The 19568-nt window shown below is 46.2% G+C and overlaps 1 protein-coding gene across 4 annotated transcripts in view; it reads right to left on the reverse strand.

Annotated features, from left to right (window-relative positions):
• Positions 1-19568, reverse strand: part of KCNH4 (potassium voltage-gated channel subfamily H member 4) — a 67762-nt gene that overhangs the window by 33669 nt on the left and 14525 nt on the right. For 3 of the 4 annotated variants that reach the window (XM_053258744.1, XM_053258743.1, XM_053258746.1), the window contains exons 2-6: positions 15225-15458; positions 13063-13194; positions 10753-10880; positions 6537-6780; positions 4974-5131 (exon numbers count right to left, since the gene is read on the reverse strand). In XM_053258744.1, coding sequence (XP_053114719.1) covers positions 4974-5131; positions 6537-6780; positions 10753-10880; positions 13063-13194; positions 15225-15458 — 896 coding nt within the window. The remainder of the gene's footprint in view (positions 1-4973; positions 5132-6536; positions 6781-10752; positions 10881-13062; positions 13195-15224; positions 15459-19568) is intronic. The other variant, XM_053258745.1, reaches the window with a different exon arrangement.

The raw sequence follows: 19568 nt of genomic DNA on the forward strand, positions 1-19568 counted from the left end.
GCGCGCCCTGGTATCTGCACTGGCCGCTTGTCCCCTGAACCACTACTTCTCCTTTGAGAGTCGTGGACTTCCTGTGTCACTGGCTTTAGGTGCCCTTTGCTTTTCTCTGCTCCCTCCCGTCATGACTGGTTACTATCCTTCACCGCTTCTCTATGATCTCCCTCTTTGTGCCATTGGTAAACCTGTCAGGGTTGGGCTGAACCACTTCAGATTACATAGGGTTGCCTACATGACTGAATGCTCCTCCATATATCTGTATCTCTCTATCTATATAGTTTTTGTGTGAAAGAGCATGCAGTAACGTGAGACCACCACACCTGCAGTCTGAAATGGTACAACCTGAACTAGACCTTTGTCTGTGCAACAAAGCACCTTTCTCACAGCAGAGCGGCCAAAGACTCAGACCCTTTGTTTGATCCTGCCTGATACTGCCTCACTCCCCAGCACTGCTAGGCAGACCTATCAATTTCCCTTGGCTCTGCTGGCCCTGTTGCCAACAGAAGCACCTTCTAAAGTGGTGGCCAGATCTCTCATATTTAGCAGCATGGGGTGGAGGAGGGGAAGTGACTGTCTGTCCAGCCTCAGCACAGTTTGCCCAGGGACACAGCGAGGGGAGAGTGGACCCGTGTCCACATAGGGCTCATTTAGAACATAAGAACACCCCTTCTGGATCAGGCCCAAGGCCCATCTAGTCCAGCATCCTGTTTCACACAGTGGCCCAACAGATGCCTCTGGGGAGCCCACAGGCATGTGCATGCCCTCTCTCCTGCTGTTTGCACACACACCCTCACTCACTCTGCTTCAGGGCTCCCATGTGTGTGCCCTCCTTCCATCAGCTGGGAGCCCAGATGATAGGAAGAGGATGGGCGGAGCTGGGTGAGCGGTCAAAGGAGGTGGCTGGCAGCTGCAGCTGGCAGCCGGTGGCTGTGGTGGGAGCTCAGCAGCTCCTCCTAAATGCTTGGCGGCTCCTAGGCACAAGGCACGATAGATTCTTTGAACCCATGTCTGCCTTATGTTTCTTTTTATACTGCCAGTTCTTTTGGGAAAGGGAACCATCTTCTGGTTCCTTTTGCTATGTAAACTACCCTGAGCTTTGTTGTTGAAAAATGGTATATTTACCGGGATCTAAGACTAGGTCGTCCCCCCCCCCAAGTTCTTTGATGTTAGAAATTGGTACATATTCTTGATAACAACAATAACATCTCTCTGCCCTAGCTGTCTGCCGACTTGAAAAAATAATAATAATGGTCTCAGGTTTTTTGCCTGTCCAAGAATATGTCTCATCACTCATTTAGATGCCTTGATTTGATCTGTCTTTTGGGAAGATCCGCCTAGGTATTTTTGTCCATCTGCTGCTTGAGCACCAAAGGTCGTCCAATTCTGTGAAAACCCTGGTCCACCTCAACCACTCAAGCTCTGATTTTGTAAGGAGGTTCAAGAAACCTCCGAAGTGTGGCATGCCTTCATGCCATCAGGTGGTGGAATCCAGCTCAGGAGATGGCGATTGCTCACACTATCACTGAGTTCCATGCCAGGTTACCCTCTACTAGATGGCTCCTCCTTTTAAAGGACCAATGGACCTTGAAACCCTTCCCCAGCTTATTAACATGTTGAAGATGAAGAGACAGATGCGAGTTTTTAAATGTTAAATTGGGTAGCCATTCTTGGCTGACCTTCAAGTTTACATCACAGAGCTACTGCTGGGTTCTGCTTGAATCCTGAGAATGGAAGATACCTTGTGGTCCATCAGTGCCCACTTCTATGACCACAACATATCTTCATTGAAACAAAATGCTCTCTCTACCCCAGAGTGATCTCCACTGATTGGGTCTTTGTGGACAGAAGTGACCCAGATGAACAGGAGAGACCATCCAGCAGCTGCCACTCCTGCCCCATGATTATTATTATTTAAAGTATTTATACCCCAGCCCTACAGTACACTGCAGCTCAGGACAACTCACAACAACAATAAAACAGATACACTATTAAAGCAATATAAAATTAATAGAAATTAATTAAAAACAAGTCTCAGTTAAATCAAAATTTAAAATTAAAAAAAATTTAAAAGTCAAGACTGAGTTCATTTTAATTAATCCAATCAAGTGTTCATTCAACTTCCTTTTAAAGACCTATTCTTAAAGACCTTCAGTGACAATGAATCTGGAGCCTCCTAGAGAGGCAACCGGCTCCACTCCAGACATTTTTTCTTAAATCTCTGCATGTACTTCTTGCTTTTCCTTGTACATCCCCCGGGGCCAGCCTTACTGTGAAGCAACATAAGCACTTGCTTCAGGCAGCCAACTCCAGAGAGCAGTTATTTTTCTGCCTTCAAAATCTCCCTCATGCTGTGTCATTTAAAAAGATGAAAATTTTACATTTCCTCCAGAGCAGAGTGGGAATATCATCTTGACTTTCCGTTGGAGGTACAAAAAAGTCTAATGCTTGCACTGCATTTCCTCACTCAGCGGCAACTCTTCACCGTTCTCTGGGTGTTTGACGCTGCGGCCTTCAACTAGCTCCTGTACACCCCCATAACCGAAGCTGAAGGACTAAGGAGAACTCCCCACATCCCAGCCCAGATTTTCGAACTGCTCTAGAATTTAAGCCACACCTGTTCTGAATACCAGAAAATAGTCCAGTACTAACAAAAATAGTGGGTAGCATCCAGACTAAGCTGGTAATGAGCATGCCCTCTTGAAATCAATGAGAGAAGTCGGTCATGACTAACCTAAGTTCAAGGAATTTCAGTGGGACTTAGTCACAACAAATATACTGCCCAGTAACCTCCAAGTAACACAACATTGCATTTCTTTCTTGAGGTCATGTCACTGCTGCCTCCAAAGAAAAGTGGAATCTGACCGAATGTAATTGGGAAACCAGATGCTAAACCTATTGACCTCCAATTCCTCTACGTATTATCAGGAAAAGCAATGGCCAGACAACAACTGGATGAATTCCCTTATTAATCAAGAAACTGCATCCAAGGCTAGATCCTGAAGTTATGATAACACCCTTTGCCAAGCAGCTTAATGAGACCCCCTGAGAGACAGAGGGTAAGAAATAAAGGAGATTTTCCTTGATAAGGAGCAAGAAAGGTGGGGTGTGAATTTTGCTAATGGAGAAGGAGATATCTGAAGTTAAGCAGGTAATGACCAGAGAAGAGGCCTTATTATTTATATTTATTTAAAATATTTATACCCTGGCCCTCCAATACATGACGGTTTGGGCTCACTACGGCTCACAAAAACAAAGCAGACATATTATAAAAACAATATAAAAACTAATAAAACGAATAAAAAAATAATGAAATAGAAGTCTCAGTTAAAACCACATTTAAAATTACAAGTTAAAAAGTTAAAACCCACCAGATATAAGCTATTGCTAAAATATTATATTTTTATATTTTCAGTGCGGCACTCCAGTTTTGGAATACCTTCCCTGGAGATGTTTGCCTGATGTCATTCATCTTCCTAGGCATTTCAAAATGTAATTTAAGATTGTTTTATTCTCCCTTCTTTAATGGATTTTTTAAAAAAGTGATGATGCCATTATTTTACTATTCTTATTTGTTTTATTTTGTCATTATTTTTATTTTTGCCATAGTATTTATGGTTTTGGTATGCCACCTTGGAAGCTTCTGTGAAGAGCAGCCCAGAAATCTCTTAAATAAATAAATCTTAAGTGTTGTTAGCCTTCATTAGAGAGACTCTGAACATGTGCAAAGTGCTTTTCAGCCACCACTTAGTAGCCGCAGCTTATCTTCCACTTACCTGCTTGGAATAACAGGGCAAGCATTTGCCCTTTATTGTCTTCATTCATAATTTCTGTGGTGATTACATTCTGTGAGTCACTTTACCATGATGATCACATTCATCCTCACAGAAAGCATCTCCTGCTGAGCATCCAGCTTAAGGGGTGGGGCCTCTGGGCAGTACCAGTCCACGACTTTTTGCTGAGTGAAGCGGAGCACCAAATGGTACCCTCTCCCTTTTCTCCCCTTTCACTTTTCTGCTAGTAAAATGATCAAACATTCAGATTCTTTCCTTCTTCCTTTTCTATGGAGAAGGGAGAGGAAAAGCAGCATGGCGGCATTAGGGATGTGCACAGCTGGCCTGGTTCGGTTTGAGTCCAGAGCAGACTTGAACCAGACCGGGCCACTTCAGCCCGGCACCCCCTCAAACCCTCCCCCCATCCAGTCTGGTGGGGTGGTTCATGACATTTTAAAAAAATTATATTATTTTTTATAACTTACCCCCTTTGGGGGAGTTGTTGGAGGCGGTGGCGGGGGGGGGCGGAGATCCACAGAGATTCCCCCTCCCTCTGCCGGCCTCTCTTGCAACCCAAACCAGCCCGTTTGGGCAGCTCTTCGGCCCGTCCAGATTTTCCCCCTCCGGCGTGACAGCCATAATGGAGGCCGCCACGCCTGCACAGTTGGCCTCTGCATGGCCTGGGTCATGCAGAAGCCAATTGTAGGCCCGGTGGCCTCCAAAATGGCTGCCGTGCTGGAGGGGGAAGGTCTGAACGGGCCGAAGAGCCAGCCGAACGGGCCAGTTTGGGCTGCAAGAGAGGCCGGCGGAGTGAGGGGGAACCTCCATGGATCCCCCCCCGCTGCCCCCAACAACTCTCCCTAAGGGGGTAAGTTAGAAGAAATCTGTGACCCCCCCCAAACAGTCGGGGGGTGTTCGGTCCAGGGTTGGACCGAACAGGGTATGGTTCAGTTCGACCTCGAACTGTCGAATCTGTTTGCACATCCCTGGGCAGCATTTCATCTTCCTTTCTGTACAGGCCATCCCTAGGAGGTAGAGGGCTACTGTGTTGCCCCCGAGAACTGGCTTGCAATTTGCCCCCTTCATCCTGCTTCATGGCGGTGGTAGCCCTGCCTCTGAGTAGAGCTCTCTGAGCAATTCCAGCGCAAGGATTGGATCCATTCCAATAGCTGGGATGCCAAGGGGCAGATTTAAAGAGTCACTCACCACTGGGACATTGAAGGCATAGAGGAGGTCAAAGGGCAAGGCCGCAACCAAGTCCACAAAGAACCACGTGGCCACGTAGTGGAGGCAGATGGAACGGGTATCATAGACTACTTGGCCCGACTGGCTGACGTATGTGGTCCGGAAGTTCAAGATGATGTCTGCAAGAGAGAAAAGGTGACAAGTTCACACACACACTGCACACATGCTCCCATTCTGCCTGATCACCAGTTACCCCACCACTCAATAAGTGTGGTGCCAAGGCTACATACTCTACAGCAGGGCTGCTCAACTTCGGCCCTCCTGCAGATGTTGGCCTACAATTCCCATAATCCCTGGCTATTGGCCACTGTGTCTGGGGGTTATGGGAGTTGTAGTTCAAAAACAGCTGGGGGGGCCTAAGTTGAGCAGGCCTGCTCTACAGGGACACAGAATAAAGAACTGGTATGCAGAAAGAGGGCACAGCATGTCTACGTACTGTGTCACCACAGGGATACAGTGGAAGGGGAGCGCGCAGGGGTGGAGCGCCGGTACTTCTGGACTTTTTTGCACATGGGGGCTGTCATGGAGAACACCTGCACTTCTGAATGTGCAACTACATCGCTAGTGTCACATCAAAGTACAAGAACTATGTGAGAGCCAAAAAGAGCCCTACTGAGTCAGATTAGTGTCCACCTAGTCCTGCACTCTGCCCCTGACACGTCCCTAAGAATTACACCAGCAGAGCAAGATGGAGATAGCTTTCCACAGCATCTTGTGATCTCCCTAGCACCTAGTTATCAGATGTATGCTGCCTCTGAATAATGCAGGTTCTATTCTTAGAGATCTCAGCTAATAAACTCCAGACGTAACATATCCAAAAATCCATTCCAAACCTGTTTAACTTTCACCACTCCTAATCAGGGAACTCTGGAAACTTGTAGATTGGTGAAGATGTTTAATTCTTAGCACCCCCACAAACTGAGGGGCAGGTTTCAAACTAAGTCATGACTGACTCAACACCACTGAAATCAATAAGTTAGTAATGGCTAACACAAGTCCCATTAATTTCAATTCGTCATGAGACTTAATCATGAGAACTTTTGTCTAGATCCTGCCCTACCATATCCAGGATTCCTTGCTGGAAGCCAGGCCCACCTAGGGTGAGATTGGTAGGCGTCTTAGAAGAGTCACAAATCTCCACTTTTCTCTTCCCACACAAATGTGTTTGATGACTGAATGCTGGAAAAGGGACAGAGCCAATAAGAAGCCATGATGGTGGCATCTTCCCTGGTCTGCTGCCCTCACTAAGTCCTGGAGCAGGTGAATGTCCGGCTTTTTATCTACCATCCTGAAAACAACCTCACATATTCTAAACAGAACAGAAAGCCTTACACTTTTAAAACTTTCGCTAATTCTCAATACAACATTAAATTAAGCAATGTTGCTTTAACATGATATGATTTCTATATTATACCACCTTTGATGCCCAATTTGGATTTCCCTGTCCTGGGGCAGGCACTCCTTCTCCCCACCTTAGTTACACAACTGGCCCACTGGGAGAAGGCATTGTTTGGCTGTCCTCACCGACAATGAAAAGCATCTCCACTACGATATCACTGACGATGGTGCTGCGGGCAGCCGCCAAATTGTCCTCTGTGTCAGTAAAGCATACGTTGTATGGAACAGTCACAGCCACATAGAAAGTGGCCAGGAGGATGAGCCAGTCCCACAGGGCCTTGAAGATGCTGTAGTGGAGGAGGACGAAACGCGACTTCTGAATGGAGGCCACTTTATACTCTGGCACCGAGGGCTTGTTTTCAAAGACATTCTGGAGAAGAGAGGAGAGAAGAGCCTCTATCAACACACAGAATCTTCGGGTCAAACTTCATGTGACATTTTGAGCATCTGTGTGTGTGTGTGTGTGTGTGTGTGTGTGTGTGTGTGTGTGTGTGGTCTTGTTTTTTCAAAATAGCATCTGAGCTCCCTGTTCCAATCCAGATCAAAACTGTGGCATTTAAACAGGGGAGCTAACCCGTTCTCCTTGCACTGTGATATGAATTTCCCCCCAAAACCTGTTGTTAGCTCCAGGAAGGGGGCTACTATTGTGGGGGGAGGGAACCCTTCAAACAAGGACAGTTTTCACCATCTCTCTAGATCAGGCCTGCTCAACTAAGGCCCTCCAGCTGTTTTTGGACTACGACTCCCATAATCCCCAGCCACAGTGGCCAATAGCTAGGGATTATGGGAGTTGTAGGCCAGCATCTGCAGGAGGGCCGAAGTTGAGCAGCCCTGCTCTAGATACTGGCAGGGAACTGACTAAACAAGGAGTTCCAGAGCGAAGGTGTTACCACAGAGAAGGTTCTGGACAGATCTAGCTGCCAGTTTTCAAATTTCTGATGGTGATGGCATTCACAGCAGAGCAGCACTGGGAGACAGAATTCCTTCAGAAAGCTAGGGCTCCGGTTGTAGATGTCCTTGCTTGTACCACAGAGAAGAACCTAAAAGACTGAAAAGTTGGCAGGGCTGGGCTGCAGCACCATGGATAGCTCCAAAGGACAAGTTGCGCAGACAAAGGCCAGAGATATAGTGAGAATGTAAATATCTCTACCTTTGGACTACTCCCCCAGGTTCCACCACCTCCCAACCTAGAGAGAAGTCTTAAAGGGCCAGACTTCTGCCTGGGAGTCTGATACTTCTCCTCCCCATCACATCCTGCCTAGCTCATTGTCGGCACCACTGTGCAGGAACCAGGGAGTGAAAATCCCCAGTGTGGGAGTGGCCAGCTCTCTGTGGGGATGTGTGGGCAGGCTTAGGCTCCAAGGATGCTATTTCTGGGGGCTTCTGTTCAGGGATTTCTTCAAGTTCTGGACTGCTGTTGAGACTTGGGACAGAGTCTGATGCTGGTCCTGTCTCCTCGGGATCAAACTAAGAGTCATTACAGCCTGTTTAAGGCTGTAACGGTCAACAGCAGCACTTCAAATTGCTCCCAGAAACTGAGAGTCAGGGCAACTTCTTAAGGACGGCCATAATATGGTTTTTCCAGCCACTTCTGATTAAGAGCCTAATTACTGCATTTTGAACCAGCTGTGTTTGGCAGTGACCCAGGACAGGCCTTTCTCAATAGTGGTGCCTTGGTCATGGAACTTCTCCCTTTTAGAGACCCAGCAGGCTTCCTCTGCACCTTCCTTCCATCATCAGGTTACGACTTTCCTTCTTAGACAGGCATTTGCCTGACATCAATTTTATTGCTGACTCCTGTTATCATGTGCCCTTTGTGTATGGCTGCTGCTGTTAATTGTATCTTTATATTGTATTTTAGACGTATGTGCTGCTTTGAATACAAATAGAGAAAACAGTTTATAAATTTAATCAGCCAGTCAATCAGAAAGGCACTGTCTGTGAACACAGACGTTCCACTTAGTTGCCACAGATGTTCCAGCTGCTCTTAGATAAATAGCCCATTTTGAGGTGGGATGGGGGAAGACTATGGCAGTAGTATGCAGCCGTTTGAGACCCTGGACCTGACTTGCAAGATGGAACTTATTTTAAGCTTTTGAAAAAATGCAAATATCTTCCTCCTTCTCTGTGAATTTTCACTTATTGAAGAACAGTGCTCCATGGGTCACCGCGACACAGAAGCAGGGGATGCCAAGATCATGTAAATTTCTCCAGCGCCCGATCTCAGGCTTTTGTACAAGCCCTCTTTCCCCCTGCCTGTCATACATCCCAAATCGCTACACATCTCTCAGATTTGTACCCGTTCTGGAAATCAGAAGGCATTTTTCCTCCCCCATCCCGCTCAGTTCCCACTGCCTTCACCCTTTGGGATAATCCCCTTGGGACCATTTTCTTCCTGGACATCCCCCCCCAAAAGCTCCTTAGCACCTCCCCCCCCACCGCCACAAGTGTGGATAAGGATTGGGAAACCAGCCCCCTGTGGGGGTTGGCCACCATTATCAGCTTAGTGTAAGTCAGTCTCTGGCTTTGCTTAGTGCAGGGAAGGGGTTTACCCTGCCTGCAGCGAGAAGGGATGGTCAGCAAGAGCAGCTGCTGAGGCTGTTGTTTAGCGGTGCCTCTCCCTCCTCCCACCCCCTCTGCTGGCTCCCAACCACTACCCTTCCCTCATACAACCCAGAGCTTGTTAATCTGTCTTGGCATTCGGTCATTGGGGGAACAGCTGTCAAGGCATGAGGAGCCGCAAAGGGGAAGCACAGAGGTCTTGGTTGATGGCCCTTCACGTGAGGGCTGGTTTCCCAGCTATTGCCAGGCATCACACACACACACACCCCAACTCCGCAAGCACACACATAAACACAGAGTCCTGTGGCAAAGTCAAGCAGGCAGGTGCATGGTACAACTCTCTTGTGTGCAGTCTAGGAACAAATCTTTAAAATCCAGCTTCCTGCCCCACCCTCCCATAAACTCCAAATCCACTTGGAACAAAAGGAGGGCACAACCAAAAGGACTTAGGGGGACACCTCAAAACTGAACAAACCTGCATGTGCTGGTAATGCGACAAAAAACAGAACCTCAGATTCAGCCAAGTAAAAGAGAGCAACCACTGCCTTACTGCATCCCAACTTCACTTCACTAACAGTGTGCTGGGCGCTGCAGACAGCCATAATGATAAAGCCAAGTCATGTCCCCTTTGCTTAGAGCAGGGCTGCACAACTTCGGCCCTCCAGGTGTTATTGGACCACAACTCCCATCATCCCCACACACAAAGCCAATCATCAGAGATTATGGGAGCTGTAGTCCAACATCTGCAGGATGGCTGAAGTTGTGCAGCTCTGGTTTATAGCAGCTCAACAATAAGCAAACCAGACACTATCCTTGCTTAACTGCACACTTGTCTTGCATGCTGGCACATAAGCAACCCACTCATGTCCACATTCCTTCCCAAAACAAAAATTTGTGGGATAACTCTCAATATCCAGGACAACTTGTTACCATTAATACTACCAAGGCCTTTATCCCAATTAGGGCTCAGCCATGGAGCCTCTTTTCAAAGGCAGGGCTGAGCAATGGACCATGCAATATAGTCAAAATGAGAGTATCTCTGCGTGTGTGGAGTTCTTTGCCCTTGCCGCTACACAGTTATTGCCAACTCAGCTGTCAAGTTCAGGACTTCCAGGGAAGCTTGAGCTCTGCCCCTCTTTTTATTATTGATTTACCTGCCTAGCAAACTCTCGGCCACCATTCTCCATAAAACAAGGTTCTGGAGAGAATTGTGGGGATTTCATTCCCTTACTCTCTGACCCCATGGAACATCTTTGCATATCTGTTGGACTTCTCCCGGCACTGGGACAAGTTGCTTCAAGAGAGTAAAGCGTGCAACTGAAAGGTGACCCTTTGCAGAGGTTGTGGCATTAGTGGCCTTCAAAGTGGTGGGCTTAATGCTATTAACACCGGCGCCACTGGCTGCTGCCCAAAATTACATCTGTGGACTGCACATGTCTAGGGGCTGTGCAGTATGGGAGGGAGGGAGGGGAATTAATGGCTCCACATCAGGGTTAGCTAATCCACAGAACTGTTATAAAGAGCTTGGTTGGACCTGCAGGGGACTGTGCAAGGCAAGCTATAGCCTCACACAGGACTTTGGGCGAGTTAGTCCACCTCTGTCCCTCCATTACACAGTTCAGAATGAAACAATTCTCTTTCAGGGGGAGACATGTGTTGGGGAGTGAGCAGAGAAAACTTTGGGACTACGAATGCGCCAACAGTTGCAAAGCTGTGAAAGAGAGGATCACAGGGATCTCGCCTCTTCACCGTCTCCACAACCAAGCAGGTTCATCCTTACGCTATCGATCTTCATCTCTGTCTGATCCTTCTTGGTGAACTGGCTGGCAAGGTGATGGAGAGCAGTGCGTCCTTGTTTCCTGGCTGCCCGCAGGTGGGAACTCCCTGCCTTCTTACACCGGTGCTTTTCTGGAAGAGGAGAAAGTGGGATACAAGTCATCGTTCCAATGTCAGGAGGAGTGGCTTGTGAATGTAGGCCTCAGCACAGCTATGTCATCCTTGTTGGCCTTCCTGTGTCTTCACCTTGGAAAATCACTGTGCCTTGGTCTCCTCACTCCATCCTGAAATGATGGCTTCAGAATCATATGTGTAAGTCAGGTTCTCAAACTTCTGGGTCCTCAGATGTTGTTGGACTTCAACTCACATAATTCCCAGCCACAATGGCCTTTGGCCTTTGGCCATTGTAGCTGGGGATTATGGGAGTTGAAGTCCAGTGATATCTGGGGACCCAAGTTTGAGAACCCCTGGTATAGGTGGTTAAAACCACAGCTATTATCTCTTGTGCTCAAGCCCTGCCCTCAGCCATTGACTGAGCTGTTGTGATTTCATGGAGGGTTCACAAACATAGAACTTTGTAGAAAATTCACAAAGCAATAGAACATTTACAAACAGGGCAGTTCTGTAAGTGAAGTGAGAGGTCAGTTTAGACAGGACAAAAACTTCACATGGGGCCCTCAGATGAGAAGGAGCTGTATGTGCTGTGAGCAGGCAAGCAAGTTCTGGAAGCCGGAGGACTCTGGGTGAGGACTCTGAAGAGATGGCAAGGAGCACAATTTCCCATAGTGATTTTAACTGACCAGCCAAATTTTTGGCTTGAGGTCTCTAGTCATGAGATAAGATAATTAGATGAGACTCTGTTGGCCCATCAGATCCATTTTGGGCAGCAGGAATCCTGCTTAATGCTATCTTTATCAAAGCAGTCTTTTCATGAGGCTAGGTGAGGCCGTTGTCTCAGGCAGCTGATTACTGGAGCATCAGCTGGGCAGCAAAATGCTCCCCATCACCATAATCAGAGCAGCCCTTAAATTAGGACCGATCAGGTCCTTGCAAGAATTAAAAAGAGCACTTCTCCTCACACTTCTTGCATAGCTTGCAAGAAGCATGAGGGGAGAAGAGCCTGCTGGCAACTTATTTGCACCCCCATGCCACTTCCAAAGTTTGTAAGGGTTGGTTTGGAAAAGAGGTTGCCCCCACCAGGGACATGAGGCTAGGCAGCATTTAGTTCCTTGCCTCAGGCACTGAATACTTGGGCCACCTGGGTGAAAGAACTACCCATTCTCCTCTCTTGGGCATCTTGGGATGCAGAACTGCAGATAATCACAGGAGAATCTAAGAAGACCAGAGACTGAGTCCACCTCAGTGAAACCAATCAAATATTTGCCCAACTTGCTTTTAAAGTCCTCCAGCAATCAAGAATGCACAAAACCCCTTTGGCAACCTCACCCAGACATCTGAAAGGTTCTCCCTTTGGTCCAACATAGTATTTTTGGATGCACTTTGATTTCCTTTCCCTGCCGAGCAGATATTGAATACAACCCAGTGGAAAATTATCCTCTGTAAGCCCCACTGAAATAAATGAGAGCTGTGCAAGTGTACTTTTATCCTCTTACACCATTACCATTCAGTTCACTGAGACTTGTGCAGGACAATTTTCTGCTGCATTTTGCTTATGGAGGATATCAAGTTTCCATCTTCTTCAAGGCAATCCTTCTCATTGAACCATTTCAGGTCTTCAAGAGAAGTGTCAAAAATGGTACCCATGAGGAAGTGCACATCTCCCAATCCAGGTACAAGAACCCACAACTTCCCAGGAGAGATGTGTGTACCTCTCTATAGGAGAATAATATATGCACAGCATCTCCCACTTTCAAACAAAATCCAGAAGCATGGGAAGTGGAATCGTGCTTCCACTTTTGATGCTTCCAGATTTTCTCTAAAGGGAAATGCATAAGTGAAGATGTGCATCTTCAGACGAGATGTAGAAATGTGAAAAATGGCAGCTTGAATGATGCATGTATCCTCTCTCCACACCTCTGGGGCTTGTTCAAAGAGGGGAAAGGAGTGTTTCCTTTTGTGGGGGCAGAATACACATCAACCAATTAGGGATATGCACAACCCTGATGAATCCTGGCGGTGTGGGGAGAGGAATCTCAAGTTATTCAAGCGTCCCTGGAAATCCAAGGTGGCTCATACTTTAAGACTAGGGCTCAGGGGCCTTAGCTCTGTGTGACTGAGCATTGCCCCCATCCCCTGAAACCCTAGAAACCCTCAGGACTTTCCTGTGCTCAACCCTCTCCCACTAGTGCCTCACCATCTGGTTTTTCATTGAGATGACTCTTTTCACGGCTCTCGGTGATGTCCTTGAAAGAGAAGAGGAAAAGCACCACTTCGCCTTTCTCATTCTTGATAGGTACGATGTCCAGGAGGCACCAAAAGGCTGTTCCTGCACCAAAGAGGGAAAGGAAAAAACCAAACCCTTGCATCACATGCATCAGCTGCCATGCACATCCACAGCTGCCCCTATTTGAAGCTGAATCACTCACAAGGAATCTCTTCTTTCAGACATCTTTAGACTTATATTAAGAATGACCCTGCAGATCTCTGCTAACTGGGTAGAAGAGGCATCTTTCAGGTGGTGGTGTTCTCATATTTGGAGAGCAACTGTTTCTGTTCATTCTCACATGGCATCTTGTTGTTGCTGGTATCCCCCCCCCCTTTTAAAAAGAATTTGTGAGCCCCTTTGGGACAGGTAAACATTTCTATGTTGCTCCACTATGTCATCTGCTTTATGAACTTTTTGTTGTTGTTGAGAAGTGATATACACATATTCTAAACTAACTCTCTATGAAAATTCCAATGACAAGCTTTTGAACAGTTCTGCTTTCCAGATGTTCTTCTTACAGGGCAAAAAGCACTCTGCACATGCATAGAAAGCAACTCTATCTTTAGATCATTTTTAAAAAACCACACTACCCTTTATTCTTTTTAAGTGGGGGGCGGGCCTTCACACATATTCAAATACTTTTTGTAAAACAAAAAAGGCGAAACCACCCTTACACTGGCTTGACCACAGATGCTAAAATTTGGTCCAAATGTAAAAGATTTTGCAAACATCCAATAGATGACTAAATAGGCTTGGGTGAATCTCCAGAGCAGATAGGCAGATTATGGATTGCATGATGCAGTAGGAGCTTTAAAAAGCAAAAAAGGGAGGCTGAAGCTTAAGGAGGAAAATGTATTTATACAAACAAATTCCCTGCATATTTAAAGGAATGTGTTTGTCACAGGCAACTGGAAACATCAATAGACAAAAAGGAAAATCCATGTGAGAACCAGTGTTCCCTGTAAGATGGATTCCCAGATGTTGTTGGCTACAACTCCCATAATCCCCAGCCAAAGGCCCATGCAGCTGGGGATGCTGGGACTTGTAGTCAACAACATCTGTGAATCTCTGTTACAGGGAACACTGGTGAGAACACCATCAATAGTCTATGCACAATTTGAAGAACACTCATTAGCAATGCTATTAGTCTTATGTTGGCCCATTTTTACTCAGATGGTTTTCTTATGAGTGCTATTCAAGTTGTTTGGGGGTTGTTGTTGTTTTACGAGAACAAGAGAGAACAAGAGAGAGGGCATGCCCTCACCTCTTGCTTGTGGGCTTCCCAGAGGCATCTGGTGGGCCACTGTGTGAGACAGGATCAGGGATAGAGCTATAATTGAGCGGATGGGTTCAAAGAACCCAGGCCCCCAGCTCCACCCCTCCCTATGTTCTTCATTATCTCCCTCACTCCGAGGGGCCACCAGGGAGAAGGGCAAACTCAGGCCCCCTCTTCCCTAGCTACGCCCCTGGACAGGATGCTGGACTAGACAGGCCTTGGGCCTGATCCAGCAGGACTGTTCTTATGTTCTTATAATAACAAATAGATGAAGAAATAGATGCCATATCCCAAGTCAGGCCATTGGTTCATCTAGGGCTGTATTGTCTACTCTGACTAGTTCTCCGGGGCCTCTCTTTCCCACCCTTGCTACCCAATGTCCTGCTTGGGTCTAGAGGTTAAGAGGACTGAACCTGCAACCTTGTGTGTACGAGGTATGTGTGCTCTGTCACTGGGCTATAGGCCCTCCGGTGAAAAACCACACACTTTCAAGCCAACAGTCTTCAGGACTAGAAACTCGCTTTTAAAAAGAAGAAAGCTAAAGAGTCTCACGATGCTGCATTTTGTACGCCGAAGCAATTTCTGCCCTTGACAATGGCAGAATTCACCCTCACTGGGGGAGGCAGGCATTCTGTGGCTCTTGACCACAGAAAAGGAGTATCAGGGTCTAGGGCCCCAGGGGGTAGGCAGAGGGCAACCTTTGGCCCTCCAGGTGTTGTTGAACTGCAGCTCCCGTCAAGCCCCGCCAAAATGAATTGTGATTGGGCAGGAGGACGGAAGAGAGTTTCCTCACAAGTGGCTTCCCACAACTCACCACCTTTCTTGTAGAAGCAAACTTCAGTCTGGTATTCCTGTTTGCCTTCCAACACTTTCTCAATGCGCTGCAGAACGGCTTCGCTGGTCTCACCCCCGTACAGGAAGCGGCAGCTACAGTTCTTCTGCATGACTTCTGTCCGAGCGAAGCCCGTGAGGTCACAGAACCCGTCAGAGCAGTAGACAATGGGGAAGCCACGATGCACCTGAGCGTTGGCCAGAAGGAAGTTGCTATCTGTAGAAGAGAACAGAGAACGCCTCTGCCCTGAGTGACGCGGGCATGGAAATGACTCAGAATCCCAATGCTTGTTTTGGCCTTCAGTGGTCCATGTGTCTTGGGTCCAGCCCACTTTAGGAAATGCTTCCTTTAGCAGTTTAAGCAGAACTAAAAACACTCTTTTAGGTGCTGTTGGCCTTGTATTCCCAACCCTCCTCCTTTACCCACACCCATTCAGTATCCCAAATATAGCCAGGTCCTTCTCTTTGAAGAAACAGGCTGGATACCTATAATGGAGAGTTGAAGGAAGTTTGAAAGTGTCAGTGCTGCTGCTTGGGATGTGTTCATCTGCCCCACTTTTCCATCCGGTCCAACAGATGTGGCAGGTTTTTGCATTGTTTCAAAAGCCAGAATGACCTGTTTGCTCAGAAGAGCCAGCGTGGCAAGCATATGCTATGGAAAGTGAAGCTTCTCTTAAGCCACTTTCAGCCCTCTTAACAGCTATTGTTTTTCTCCAGCCAAATATAGAGGAATCTATATTTGTTATATATTATATGTATTTCTAGGTGTGTGCCATGGGTTGGTTGCTCATGCTCCAAAACCCATCCTTCTAGGACATTTAAGAGTTTAGAAAATCCAGACCTGATAAACGCTCCATCCTCCTACAAAAAACCATCAGTTTAGAAGCTTAATTACCTTTAATTGCATTTTTTCCAGTAGAGGGCAAGACCTTTGGAGGGTAAGCAGCCAGCAATATTCTGCTGTTCTGTGTTTCAGATCCACACCTACTTTCCTTTGCACAATGCTCATATCGACCAGCAATATAGGCTGACTTTCCAAGAAACTATGTCACTAACACACCAAACCACAGTTAAAAATACTGATGCCCACAAAAATCTATAAAATAACACATAAAACCTACAACTGTCACAAACAGCCAAAGGGAATGCTGAGAAGGGAGAAGTGCAGGGGAAAAGGTGGAAGAGAAGGAAGAAGAAAAGGTAGAGGTGGAGGGCCAGAAAAAGGGGAGGGAGAGAAGGAGAGGACTTCTCCAGATAAAAAGAAAGGACAGAAGGAGGGAGGGAGACTAACATAAGTGAAGAGAAAACCAAAAATGGTTCCCATCATTTTTGATGGGCATTGAGCTTAGTATTATATAATGTACAAAAATATCTCTGAGCATATGCAAAGTACATTGGCCTTGGCAATCAGCAATTGCAGCCAGCCTCCACACACTTACAGTTCAAGAACAGAGTTTCTTCCCAGGGCACATACAGGGCTCCCATATAGACCTGAGCCCATGAACCATAATAATAATAATAATAATAATAGTAATAGTAATAATAATAATAATAATAATAATAATAATAATAAGCACCTTAAAACCATAGGGGCCACAGAAATCACCATCAGCCAATTACAAAAAGCAACTTTACTGGGAACAGCCTATATTTTGGGACGATATCTATAATAATAACAACAATATTGATAATAAAATTCAGCCATCCCAGGTCCTTGGGAAGGACTTGATGTCTGGATAAAACAAACCAGTCAATAACACCTGTCTGACTGTGCAAACAAGAAATAATAATATAATAAAAATTAAACCCTGTCTACAGGTGAAACTCGGAAAATTAGAATATCGTGCAAAAGTCCATTAAATTCAGTAATGCAAATTAAAAGGTGAAACTGATATATGAGACAGACGCATTACATGCAAAGCGAGATAAGTCAAGCCTTAATTTGTTATAATTGTGATGATCATGGCGTACAGCTCACGAAAACCCCAAATCCACAATCTCAGAAAATTAGAATATTACATGGAACCAAGAAGACAAGGATTGAAGAATAGAACAATATCGGACCTCTGAAAAGTATACAGTGTACTGTGCTTGATTGGCCAGCAAACTCGCCTGACCTGACCCCATAGAGAATCTATGGGGCATTGCCAAGAGAAGGATGAGAGACATGAGACCAAACAATGCAGAATTGCTGAAGGCCGCTAATGAAGCATCCTGGTCTTCCATAATACCTCATCAGTGCCACAGGCTGATAGCATCCATGCCACGCCACATTGAGGCAGTAATTGCTGCAAAAGGGGCCCAAACCAAGTACTGAATACATATGTATGCTTATATTTTTCAGAGGTCCAATATTGTTCTATTCTTCAATCCTTGTCTTCTTGGTTCCATGTAATATTCTAATTTTCTGAGATTGTGGATTTGGGGTTTTCATGAGCTGTACGCCATGATCATCACAATTATAACAAATTAAGGCTTGACTTATCTCGCTTTGCATGTAATGCGTCTGTCTCATATATCAGTTTCACCTTTTAATTTGCATTACTGAAATTAATGGACTTTTGCACGATATTCTAATTTTCCGAGTTTCACCTGTACATCTTTTTGATAACTTTTTGAGAGCACAGTTTTGAAACCATTAAAACATATAATGGTACACCTGTACCAATAGGAAAGCATATGCCAATACTCCATTCATGACTGAAACCACCTGATTTCATCACAAGCCTCCTCCCCATCTGAGTCCCCTTGCTTATAAAGATCAGGGAAACAGAGCCTGTTCTGTTTCCTTGCTACAAGAAGTTTCACATGACAGGGTTGTTTACATCTAGTGGAACTCCCTACCTGGGGAAGCCCATGTGCGTATGTGTCTTTGGAGGCCCTCTGAAGAATGGCTGAATCTCTTTAGTTCATGCCAGGCATCCAAGCATTTGCTCTCTCTCATTTGATGATGTTCAGCACCCGTGACCTTTACTGCATTACTGAATGTTGTTGTTGTGGGTTTGCTCTGTGGTTATTGGGACTAGACTTGTCACTAGGGATTTGTCTTAAAGCTATGCCTGAGCAAGAATGTTAATGTGACTTAATGGTCAGTAGATATTTCTTCATGGGAATTAAATGTTAGGAGATGTTTTCCGGGAACAGAGATGGGGAGTGTTTGGAACGAAGAAAACCATGGGAGTTTGGGGAAATGCCATCCTCTCTAGCTAAGGGGTGGGTGGAGGTCTGGTTGTGTGTGTGTGTGTGTGTGTGTGTGTGTGTGTGTGAGAGAGAGAGAGAGAGAGAGAGAGAGAGAGAGAGAGAGAGAGAGAGAGAGAATGAATGAATGAATGAATGAATGAAGCCAGCCCTAGCTCATTACCATTCACTGCTTGAGGTACCTGGCAATGAGCCACCGTGCCTCACCCCCAGGAAGAAGCCAGTACTGATGCCACACACCCTTCACTGGCCCAACTCCTTTGAGAGGAGAGCTGGTCTTGTGGTAGCATGCATGACTTGTCCCCTTAGCTAAGCAGGGTCTGCCCTGGTTGCATATGAATGGGAGACTAGAAGTGTGAGCACTATAAGATATTCCCCTTAGGGGATGGAGCTGCTCAGGGAAGAGCAGAAGGTTCCAAGTTCCCTCCCTGGCATCTCCAAGATAGGGCTGAGAGAGATTCCTGCCTGCAACCTTGGAGAAGCCGCTGCCAGTCTGTGAAGACAATACTGAGCTAGATAGACCAATGGTCTGACTCAGTATATGGCAGCTTCCTATGTTCCTATGTAACTCACCACCATGCTGGCCCTGGTGCCGGCCCTCTTATCCCTCACCACCAGCTTCAGCTGTTGGTGTGCACTTCCACTGCTGTCTGCTTGCATGGTGCCAGGCAGCCCTGGAGAGGAAAGGCTTCCCTCTTCATTGCTGCACCAACACTCCCTCTCTCCCTCTCTCTCTTCCCTCCAGCATCAAACTTGTCCACTTTGTCTCCCGACAAATTTGGTGCTGGAGGGAAGAGACAGCAGGAGAGAGAGAGCATCCACCTCACTGCAAGCCTCACATGGCCACTTCACCCTCACACATGGAAAGCTCTCCAAAGCATCATGCCTGTGCTCTGCCTTGTTCATGTAGCATGCATTTGGATGTGCTCACATGCATGCATGCTGTATGTATGTATAAATAAATATGCTGCTCTGTGTTCCATGGTTTTGTTGTGTATGTTTTAAAACTTTTAATTAGATTTGTATTTTTATCGTCCAGTTTAATATTTGTATGGTTTTAACCGTTTAATAATTGTGTATATTTTAAAGTATTGTTAACCACCTTGAGATCATTTTCATGAAAGGTGGC

The sequence above is a fragment of the Hemicordylus capensis genome, chromosome 6 (genome assembly GCF_027244095.1).
Source record: "Hemicordylus capensis ecotype Gifberg chromosome 6, rHemCap1.1.pri, whole genome shotgun sequence".
Lineage (NCBI taxonomy): Eukaryota > Metazoa > Chordata > Lepidosauria > Squamata > Cordylidae > Hemicordylus > Hemicordylus capensis.